The following is a 12,274-nucleotide window of genomic DNA, read 5'->3' on the forward strand; positions in this document are numbered from 1 at the left end:
AAAATAAGGATTCTATTTATACAGAGTCAAGTAATAAAATGAAGCCCATATTCCTTAAGACAAGATGCATTCATGCCTCTCCCACTGGAGAGACTGGTTCAACAATTTTACAGTTAAACAGAATTAATTCTACTCTCAAAAATCCATTGACCTTAAGCTTTTAACAAACATTTTCAACTGCAGAGTGTATTGTCAATATTTACAAATCCTTAAAATTATATTTCACTAGAAGAGCTTTTATTTGCTATATTAATATTTCCTTGCAAATGTATGCTTATCCATATCAGAGAAGAAGAAACAGCTGCTACTCACAGGAAATCTCTGGGGTCCTACAGCAGGTCTTGGCTGGGCTGGAACTGGCAGCAAGGGCACTGAAACAAGAGGCACCTTTTAACACCATTTGTTTTATCTAACAGTTGTTGCCGTTATTTCCAAAAGCAGTTGCAGTAAGAAGCCATGATTAAAATCTGCTATGCTTACCCTCACATGTCACGGTTCCTACAATTAACTTTAAGCAACCATTCCCTCCCTTGCAACATGCAACAGGGCAATTAGGATTCTCCTTGTTAATTTACATAATTTAATTCTGCATTTTCCAGAATTAAATTGCTCCTTGTTGCAGGAAGGAAAACTAGAATACTTATTCAGCCAAAGACATCTCTTAAGACAAAGCTGACAGAGACTCTAATGATAATTTCATGTTTCAAATAGAAGGCTACATGATTAATTTCCCTTCTCAACTTAGCACCCCTCAAGATTTCCTAGGTATCTCCCAGTCTCACCACCAACCTCCCACAGTAATCATGGGCATGAGAGACTATCTGGTATAAATCACTGTTCACAGGAGGGTAAAATGAGTCAGGCAGTGGCAACTGATAGCAAGCAAAACGCAACTTAATCCGTCCTTGCCACCATAACGGTATATGCAACTGTGATCACAGTTTGTGTAATCCCAAAACTGATCCCAGATGAAAGTCTGCTATTTCACAAAGAGACACCAAGAAGAATTAGGAGTCCCTCTTCCTGAAAAGTAACCTCCAAAATCAGTACTTCAGAGGGATTAACATGGATGACTTGTCCATACAACTGCATTTCAAAAGACTAGTCACAAAAAAAAAAAATACTTCCCAAAACATTAGTATTATGGCATAATGCACAAAGCATCTACAGCTGGATCACCTTGGCGACTGAATCTGTATCTGAATCCCCAGTACAAAGTGTAATACAGATTTCCTGTCTTCCAGTGCACTTTCTATTTCCTGCGTTGTCCAAGTGGTTAAAATTACAAATGTTTCAATGTTAAACAAAAAGGCCTAGAGAAGTTAAAGCATTTCAAACAGCACTGAATGTGTTTGTTCATTTACTGAAAACCTGTAATAAGGTTATTTTTCTTCAGTTTGTTTTTAACACTTCTGAAACTGATAGGAAAATGTTTCCTACACAGGGTTAAACATCGACCTTGTAGACAACTACTGTATTACATTTCAGAGCAGGGAAGATGTTTAGAAATGCAGCTATGTTAAGGGAGAAGGTGAGTGCATTTCCCAGAGGAGTTTGCCAAGATGCCCCAAAAATCCCTTTTTCCTTGGTGACTGAGGCACAAGGACTAATGCATTAGTGGTCATTTTTAATTCATGTCTATGACTGGTTTCTACTCACTTCTGTCAAGTACTTGTGATTTGCTAGTTTAGGAACTAACAGTGTAAACTAACTGCACCAGTCTTTCTGCACCGAAGGACTGCATGCAAACTCTGGATCAGGTTACATGAGAAAATGAGTTGAAGAGTCTCATCTTGGTTTCTAACGAACATCTGTTGATATCAAACAGCCATGGCCACCTGGAAAAAACTGACAGGGTGCTCTTGACAGATCTAGGACTAAAAATAGCTCAGGGATTACAGGTCAGAGAGGCACTGAGAAAAACTGCATAAGATGGGATATGCAGTGAAATGTCAAATGAACAGAGTACTCGTGTGTCTATTTCAGTATCCTGCCTCTGGCAGTAGCATACAGAGTTACATATATTTATGTATTTTAAGCAAATTAATTTAATACTCATGAAAGATAGTAGTTCAAACTCTGTGCCCTTTCAATCCTTGGACACTTGCTGAAGCAGCAAAGAAGTCTCAAATAAGCACTCATTTTCCTGACATCAAATCGTCAACAGGTTTGAAAAGTATTTTTGAAAAATACACAGCATGTTGTTAAACACTACTTTGAGAAGATTAAATTGCTTTTGGCTGTGAATTCCAACACCATACCTGAAAAGATGAAGCAGCAATTTCCATATTGATTATTTAGAAGAATTATAATGTAATTTTTCCCAAGACACCCAACAGTTTTTAAAAGGTAATGGCATACTAATCTACCAAGATGCCATAAACTGCTCATTAGCTCACGTCAGCTTTGGCAGCACCACACTATCCTTGAAACAGTTATTTGTGGTATAAACATTGAGGGGGAAAAACTCAGTGTTCTCATCACAGATTGAGTATTTCATAGTACAGTATACAGTCCTCCAGCATTTTTAAATATGCAAGCAACTAAAAGACATGGGATTCTTTTTGTGCCACAAAAGGCACAAATGAACACCAATGGAACAGCATCTGCACAGGTATACAGAGGCTCACATAACCATTTTAGCAGTTTTGACAGACTGAGTCCTTCTTAATCATTTATGAAGCTTCTAGACATTTGTCTGAAACCAAACGGACTTGAAAGTAACTATTTTTTTGAAAAGAGTCGAGGCTGGCCAGGGAGATGATGGCCACTGTAAGAGATCTGCCTTTGAGACAAAAGCCAATGATAGGAGTGTTCAAGAGTGCTTCAACTCACTTTCAGGCTGAAGTAGCTGACTACTACAGCTCTGATACATGCTCTTTCTATTCACATGAAAATTTCATACAACTTACAGGAGGCTTGAGTATTTTAGAAAATACTGATACACTCAACACATTTCAAGATTAAGTTAAATCAAAAAGATGTTGAGAAAGTATATTTCTATGATTTGCCATAATGAAAAAATGTCTGTGGTGCTGACAATTAGAAGTATGTGAGCTTAACCCTGCCATAAAATTAGAGTAAGAAATGCCAGTCTACACTAAAACATGACAGCACACCATTAAAATTACCAGAACCTAAATGTGCATATCATGCACTTCCAGACATGGCATTTTTAGCTTCCAGGCATCACATTTTCAACAACAGAATCCCAATAAACTTTGCACCTATCTGACCGTATTTTCCAATGTATAAAGACCCTCATGTATCTGGACATAACGTTCAGCCAAGAAGGGGCAGGACACCGCCAAGAACATGAACTCAGTCTGATCTTTCATACTTCCTGTTACCCTGAAACAAATGATGCATATGAAACACGTCCCAGTGGTGTCAACTACCAGTGTCTGCCTACTGGGGCCTCAAGCAGATTGATTAAACTGAGGGGGATTTTATCAGAGGAAGTTTAGAACAGCTCTCCCTGCACTGGAATGTCTGTCTACCATTTGCCTGCAGTGACTGCTTAAAAACTCATCTTAATATGTAAATGCAATTGAAGATTTTATAATTATGCTCATCTTCCCTGAAGATGTCTACTGATCTCCTATACATTTTTCCTTTGTGTGACGTAATTGTACTGCTTGCAGACTAGAAGACTGAGATGGCCACTACTCTGCCACTGCAGAGGACTCAGCTTCCCATACATGCTCTCTAATCAAGATGATTAAAATTCTACAGGAATTTTAAAGATTGCATTTCATAGCATGCTGAACACCTATTAGCAGAAACATTCCATAATCTTGCCAAGGATTCCTTCAGTAAAATGAACAGCACAAAGGTATTTCACATATATCAGTTGCCATCAATACACATCGCAAAGATCTTCCTCACTGAAATACATGTCTTACACTATTCAAATCAATCGATGACTCATTCTTCAGGGCTGCTCATTCTGAGAGGACGACTAGACTTTATCAGTCAAGAAATGAATGTGCACACAGTCAGCAGGTATAAGATCTAAAAAAAATATAAGACTACAAATCCAGTATTAAAGATCTCCTAACATGCAACATGCAGGAGGTAGACAACTTTGTTAAAAAGAAACTCTGCAAGACAAAAAAAAGACTATGCTCAAGATAAAGCAAGGTCCCTGGAATACCCATGGTGCCACAGATGTAGTGGTAAGGCTCAAACCAAGACTGAAGCCATCGTATAATGTGGAGAAATAACTCTGACAAAAGAAAGAAAGAAGATACGCTGTATACTTTTGATGTTAAGCAAAACGAAAGCCCCTCAACAGTCACTGCTGGCATTAGGAGGACATGCGTTCACCTAGATACAGAAGACTTGTTGATTTTTTCACAAGGAGAAAAAACAGGCATCTAGAGTAGTCTGAAAACAATTTTTGCTTTCCACAATACAATTTTGCTTTGGAAATGTTAGGGAAATGCACAGAAGGCATAAATCCAAGACTAAAGGACCTTTTGGACTGCTTCCAGATAATCTGTCCCGATCCATAATTTGGCGGGAAGCACTGATTTTATTAGACTGGAAAAAGCAAAATAATCTCTACAGCACAGCTACTATGAAGCCATCTGTGAGAATCCCAATAGATCTGTATAATAAATTGGTAATATCCTACCCACCCAAATTCCTATTTTTTCATTGGTCAAATAAATGAAGCAGAGATAGCACTGGCTTGGAGTTCTGCTGATTTGAAGGAAGAAAAAATATAGAAAACTTAATGGTAAATATGTATAAGCATGTATGCATTTCTTTACTGTGTCTAGTCCCAACAGAATCACAAATGAGAGCTATGTAGGTATCGGGGTTTTTTTTAATCCTCTTAAGGCTTAAACACTTCCTAAATAAGTAGTAATGTTAACTCTGTTGAGAGCTGCCCTAAAAAGCATACCCCAAAGAATGCTTGTGTTAAGTTACAGAAAAAATGTACTTGCAGGTTGCAAATCAATTGCAAACGTGGCACTGAAAGGAGAACTGAGGACATGTATCCTGTCAAGTAAGGATAGCAGCTGGTACCTTTCACAGAGCAATTACAGCGCAAGGAGTGCCTCTGTACTCTCACTGAAATAGGTGGGTGGTCATTCTGCAAACGCTTGGCTGAAGCTGGAATGATGTGGGAAATTATAAACTGCAGTACTCACCTAGTTTTGAAAATTGACATTTGCTACTTTTAAAAAGCACATTCTCTTTTCAGTTTCCATTTTTACTGCTCTTTGCAGGCTTCACAGTAGAGTGATAAAGATGATAAAGATGTTGAAAAGGCTTTACTATTTCAGCTGGCCACAGTCCAACATCATTATGTCTTACTTCCAGCAAAACATTTGTTTCAAGCTTAAGGAAAAAAGTATCAGCCTGAAGCACACTTCCATGAAGTGATAAATAAACAAATCATTGCATCTTTTGCAAGAATAAGATCAGTCACGCTTGCAAGACTGGGAAGGTCTTCAGAAAGCTCACCTTGTACAGGTGTCACTACTGTCCCCTTGAAATGTGGATTTATGTGTATGTTCTTCGGTTGCTGAGGTGTCACTGGAGGTGGAGTCATCATTATTCTAGGCGTTTCTATCTGAGGGGGCATATGTAGCCCTGGAGGAGGAGAAGAGTGATGCTGATGCTGTAAAGGAAGCAGAGATTGTAACTGTTGCTGCTGCTGCTGCTGTTGCTGCTGCTGTTGTTGCTGCTGTTGCTGCTGCTGCTGCTGTTGCTGCTGGAACAGACTCCTAACAGGTTGCTGGTGTGTTGGAATTAACCTCTGTGAATGAGTCTAAAGTCAGACAAAAGAATAAAGTCAATAGGCTTTAAAAGTTAAAATATCCTGACATAAACCAGCACAAAACCAAGACACCTTTGGAGAACAATTAAGGCCAAATATGAACAGAAAAAAACTTCTTTCCCATACCATCAACTGGAATTGTTAAGAACCATCAGCACAGGAATGCAAAGAAACAATCAAAGACGTTCAAGTGAAGGAGAGAAAAGCAAAGAGCAAGGAAGAACACAAAGAATGCAGACATTCATTCACTTATTTTTAACAGTGCAACTGTCTAGTTTCATGTTAGGGTTCTGCACATGTCGCTGGAAACCGTCATCAACTGCAGTAAGGTTTATGTGATCACCAGAAAACTGAGTCCTCAAATGCACCAACTTTTGTCTCATATATAGAAGAGCCTCTCTGACCAAGAGAGACTTAACAGTAGTAACACAAGTCAAAATACACATTAAGCTACATTCTTCAGATCTCAGTGCAGCCCATTTATCCATACTGCTTAAAGAAAAAACTACTTTAAAGACACCCTTCAAAGGTACCTTTCATAATACAGAAGAAAGCCTCTTGCTGATCATCACTCAAACACAAATGGCCAAAATCAGTTATAATAAAAAGTTATGATCGTGTTTCTCTTCAGAGGCATTCTTCTGCTTCTGAACTCACTGATACTAAATATCAGTCCTAGTCCAGTAACTTCTAAACAGTAGTGCAGTAAGAGTCCCAAACAGGCAACCTTTTAGTAACACAGACATGACATTTTTTTCAGCAGCCATATACATAAAGCAAAGCAGCTACAAAGTTTGCACAAAAAGACATTGCGATGAGCACAAAAACATTTACATCATTTAAGATCAACTCAACTAGCAAAGACTGCAGCAATACAGAAAAAAAGTATTCCACCTTCACTGTTTTAAAAGCACAAAGCATTCTACTGCAGAGCTCTCAATCGCTGAGATATCCACCGATTCTTGCTAGTGATCAGCACCTAGAGTTAACTGCTGTTGGAAAAAATCCCCTTTGTTTAATACAGATGACCTTGTCCTGTGAAGACATAGACAGGCTTTGTTCTACAATCTCAGCTTCCAATATATTTCATGGCAGTTAAGTAAGTGTGGGCTACCTTGATCATATACTTGCCGGGGTTCTTTTTTGGATGGAAAAAGCAACACCTTTTAGATTGTGATATAAAGCACAGGGAGGTGGGGGGAAGCCTAACAAAGCTAAATTTCAATTAAAACCCCCAAGACACCAATTTATCTAGTGGTGATTAGCTCCCTAGGGTTTTATTTGCCTCCATAGTAGCATGGCAGGTATACAAATAGATTATCTCTTTTTTTAGAATCGTCAGCAAAAATATTAGTTTACAAAACCCTAGAAATATTTTTACAGTTTTTTTTTAAAACTAAATTACTGTTAATAATGTGGGACTGAATATGTTTCCATGTTGCATGTAGAGGACTTTGAAAGGAATTAATTTTTTCATCCTATGCAAACCAGTAGGTAAGCCTGATTGGGTTGTATAATTTTGAATTCACTCTTCATTTGGAGGCCTTGAGATTCCTCAACCTGAGGCCAGTAACAAGACTAAGCACATACTTTCACAATCACATTACATAAAGCCCATCCTGCCAACAGTGCCCTGAAAGAGCAAAAAGTGTACACTGGAATATATATTCCAATTTAGAATGCATTTCTCCATAATTTCCTGAAAGTTATGTGCAAAGAATACTAAGGATTAAAAGGTACCATTGTTGATGGCTGGTTTGGCAGCAGTGCAGGCCTGTGATCCTTCATTCTTCCCCTATCATTATTGTCTCTCCTTTGTTCTCCCATTCCATGGCACATAATCGAGCCTCCTCTTCGTCCTCCTCTCCTTGAGCCATACCGTCCCTGTTTAAGCTGCCTTTCCCTCTCTTCAAATTCAAGTAACGCTGCTTTGGCTTCTGCAGAAAGTTCTGTTAAAATAGAAAGATGAAGGGGAGGGGGTGAAAAGGTGAAAAACACAATGAAAAAAACATCGCTAGAACTACAGCAAGCACCCCTGTAACTAACATAAAATTTGCAGGCACTTTGATCTCCTTTAGGTGGCATGTTAACATTTCATTAAAGACATCTTTAAAAGGAAAAAGCACACGTACTTGTGTCTGTTGCACAGTAAAAAAGCAGCAGGTAAATGAAACAAGCATGAACAAAAAGGTTTGGTGGTTGTTTTTTTTAAAGCTATTGAAGTTTGCCTTATGCTGCAAGAGGTGGCTGTGGCTCCCCTCACATTTGCATTATCTTAAACATCTCACTTACCTGCAGATGTGTCAGGCAGTACAATGAAAACCCCAGTAAACTTTACAGTAAAGGATAGGTTGGGTCTTCCACATAAACAGATTTTATCTGCCAGACTTTTGCACACTGGCCATTCCAAAGAAGGACGGACTGGTTACTGAAATGTTTTTTCCAGCATGTAATTACTTAATATTTAGTCTATTGTACGTGGTTTAAGAACCAGCTGTACTTTACAAGTGATCTTTCCACTTAAGAGAGAGCACACTTCAAAATCTGTGCACAGCTCAAGCCAAATACATGGCCACTGATAACATCCATGCAACTCACGTCCCAGGTAAACACCACAGAACAGATAGTACTCAAGACTGCTAAATTTGCTTGAAGCCTGGGACAATCTGGTAACACTGAGAAAACCATGCAGTAACAGGCCCAGATAATCAAATTACTTGGAAATGCCAAGAAAGTCTACAACAAACTTCAGGAAACACACTGTGACTGTACAAGCAGTGCCACTCACCAGGTTTCAGTTACTTAAAGGGGATAAACTTGAACCCAAACATGCAACTGAGGATTTTGCCATGTACCAATCAGATCCCTCCTTACTATAAAACTGACTTCTGTCACTAACAGGGTAAAATCAAACTACTGTAGAAGAACACACCCCAGCAAACAGAAATATTGTTTGAATTCATATAAATGGAAATTAGTGCAAGAATTCCAGTTCTACATTTAAAGTCTGCTCTTACTGTTGAAGGAGACCGGGTACAGGGGCTGCTTTTCAGGACAACATGGTTTTACTTGCTAATACTACACATAGTGGCTATATCTGAAGATCAAAATAAAAACAGTTTGCATCCAGCAGCTGAGACACTACTACAATGTATCTACATCACTCTAGAGCCTCCATCAATACATTAACTAAAGCAGTCAGAAAACCATTAAAATTTATTGCAAGTCGAATAACCAAAGCTACCTAAACCACCATCTTAAACATCTTCATAACTCTTTGAAGGTGAGGATTTGCAAAAGGGCAGAAAAGGGTGAGTGCCACACATTCCCACTACAGCAGTTGCTCCTACTGGGCTACAAAAACCACCTGCAAAGACTGTAATTTTGCATGTCCCAGTTTCCAGAGGTATCCAGCACCTCCACAAAGCAGGAGCTTTTTGATTTTCAAAAGAAAAGTTTATAAATTGCTGTCTAAGAACACAGCAAACATGACAGACTCCTAAAAGCCCAGGATCCACCATATAATTTATTTCATTTGTGCATGTTGGCGATGAGACAAATTTCTCTATTTCCTTTTTGCTTCCCTCAGACACCACAATTAAGTGGCATAAAGCTTAATTTATAATCACACCAGATATTCTTATGAAATGTGCCCTAGCACCTGCCTTAAGACATCAGCAGAGCCCAAGATGATCAGGCTTTATCAGGAAAACCTTACAGCATGCTTAGAAAAGGGCAAGGAAGCACACTCCCTCAAGTTGTAGTATGGCATTACATGTGCATACTGTTGATTTCTGAGGAAAACTAAGACAAATGTATACACCTGTCCAAAGCAATCAGAAGTATTAGATGCAATTACAACCACCACCTCATCCTTCCTTAGCTGTCAGGGATGAAAAAACTGGTAACAGGAAAAAGAAAGGTCTGATTTCAAGCCTCCTTCCTGTCCACATCTGCAGCAAGTTCAGTTTCTTGCAAGTGTGGAAGGGCTAACATGGGCTTTTAGTTGGTCTGCAGGGAAAAAACACCACTAGCTCCCATATAGTTTACTTATGGGAAGAAATGGTGCCACTACATTGCAAAGCAGTAGCTCCCCTCCCTTTAACCAGAGAGGATCCAAATCCTGCAGGGCATCCTGGGCATGCTGCTAGTTGGAAAGGGTTTTTTTCCCCAATAATAGGGCAGGCAGGGCAATTTTTTTCTGTCACTTTTCACATTACAACCCTGAACTCAGCAAGGCAGTTTGGAAAGCAAAGTTCAGTCATTGCAACAAGTACCTACCATGGATACTCATTCAAGATGATAAGAAGCAATTTCCTATTAAACAGATTAGGAGTCACATGTGAGGAAAGCAATTCTTGAACCTGGGAACAGAGTTAGGCTTCCTAAAAGGCAAGATCATGTCTGAGTCTCTCAGCCTCTTGAGCACATATCAAAGAACACTGAATAGAAACAGCTTTAGAAGAATGAGTTGGCTGCTCCAAAGAAATTTACTTCAGAGGGCTGCACTGATTAAGCTCAGGGAAGGGACGACAGCATTAAGGTCAAAGTCAATCCTGATTATCTTCAATGTGCAGGTAATTTTCACCCTCTTTAAAATGAAACTAATGAATTGTTTTCCTACTCACCTTACAGAAAGGTTCTCAAATTTTAAAGGCTGTGTCCTTATAGGCACAGTCCAGGTATTCAGTTTTTCAGCCAGAAAAGTGAAAATGTGTCTAATGGGGAAAAAAAAAACACCTGACCAAAACAAAAGTCCCGGTGCACTCACTGCAGCAAGCATCATTGCATTCAGACCATATCTATAAACACAGAAATGCAATATAACCAGTTGGTTTTAAAAATTTTTTAAAGTTCACATTAACATCAAGCATACCTCCCTCACATGCCACCGAAAGCAAGTGTCCCACCTGTGAAGAATTTTGCTTACACACAAAATTGTAGGTTCAGAGCCTTAAAGACAGACTGCAAAAGTGAAGACTCCTGCAGTGAACCACACTCATTAATACCTCAAGTGTTTCATACTGCTATCAGTCACCATGCAGCAAAATATACAGTCAGCTCAATTATTAGGGTAGGCTGTTTAATGAACTTGAGAGCATTGTGCCACATATACAGAGATCAAGGAGAGGCAATAATGGGGAAGATGGTTTTGCAGGGAGGGGAGCAAGGAAAATAGTCCCTGTATTCCCTGAAAGCAAGATCAGACTGCTAACTAGAGAAAAGGTGGTAAACAGATGGATAAGAGATCCTCTCCCTCCCCAGACTCTTCCAAAGCACAGGCAGGTATTCACATGAAAAGGCCCACTGCTTCTCCCTGGCTAAATGCTTATGTCCGCTGGTCTGACCAAAACACTGAGCCAGGCTGGATGTTGCCATGTCCCCTAGACAGTGGGTGTCAGCTGCTACAGCGATGTACCGCTGGCTCCTCCCTACACCAACCCTAAGCACAGGTCTCTGCAGCTGCATCTGCCTTGGGTTGCTCCCTGAGACTAACAGCATTTCAAATCCCCAGGTCTGAGAAGTCCAGAATCCCTATTATCCTGGATAATGCTGAAATTTACAACATAAACCACACTGCAGAACTGCTATAAAAAAACATATACATATGCATTTACATATACTAGCTCTCTAAATTTAGATTCCATACATATCATCTTTGACTTTTTTCTCCCCATCATCCAGACTTGCAACCTGGTAACACTCCATGTGCTTCTGCACACAGTGCAACAGGACAATGGTGAAACCACTCATTTTAATTTCCTAGTCTTGCCAGAAATCTCAGCCACTAGTTGTCAGAGTGAACATAAGGCAGTTAAGCAGGAAATAACAAAAAGTACTACTACATACAATTACCTCTATTACTACTTTGCAAACGGCTCTGCATAAGCATAGAGTTTTGTATTTTAAATTGGGTACAGAGGGAATACTTCAGTGATGCTAAACAAAGCCATTTTTCTTCTTCACATTCCTTAATGGGTAACTAAATCCAGAGCATAATGACAATTCCCACTCTGGCAAGACTTCAACTACATGCACCGAAAGAAGTTGTATTTTCTCATCAAAGATAACAAACTCGGCATCTCCAGAAATCAAGTGCATAGTTGTCCTACAACACCTCTCTTTTAAACTTTTCAAACCCACTACTTACATTATCTTGGATAAAGAAATTTTAGGAAAGATCTCTGGTACATTCATATGAACACTCTGTATTTTTTACCTTTTTTTTTTTACCAGCACACACTTAATTCTCATCTTGACTGTACAGTTCTCACACACACAGTTAATGCAGTGAATCAGCAATTATTTTTCTAGTGTCTCCAAGTGTCAAGATTAATTTCACTATTGCTGGTAATAAAATGGTTTCAAATGACATCTTTAATCAGCAAGTAAGAATGCACTCCTCCAATAGAGACAAGCTGTCACAAAAGGTCACCAAAATGTGACAGGATGGAAATTACGTTTGTAACTTCAACTGAA

At 39.1% G+C, this 12,274-nt stretch overlaps 1 protein-coding gene across 7 annotated transcripts in view; it reads right to left on the minus strand.

Annotated features, from left to right (window-relative positions):
• Positions 1–12,274, minus strand: part of RBM33 (RNA binding motif protein 33) — a 105,747-nt gene that overhangs the window by 63,208 nt on the left and 30,265 nt on the right. For 5 of the 7 annotated variants that reach the window (XM_055806915.1, XM_055806911.1, XM_055806910.1 and 2 more), the window contains exons 8-10: positions 7,535–7,743; positions 5,479–5,785; positions 313–371 (exon numbers count right to left, since the gene is read on the minus strand). In XM_055806915.1, the coding sequence (XP_055662890.1) occupies positions 313–371; positions 5,479–5,785; positions 7,535–7,743 (575 nt within the window). The remainder of the gene's footprint in view (positions 1–312; positions 372–5,478; positions 5,786–7,534; positions 7,744–12,274) is intronic. The other 2 variants (XM_055806914.1, XM_055806913.1) reach the window with 1 other exon arrangement.

The sequence above is a fragment of the Falco peregrinus genome, chromosome 5 (assembly GCF_023634155.1).
Source record: "Falco peregrinus isolate bFalPer1 chromosome 5, bFalPer1.pri, whole genome shotgun sequence".
Classification (NCBI taxonomy): Eukaryota; Metazoa; Chordata; class Aves; order Falconiformes; family Falconidae; genus Falco; species Falco peregrinus.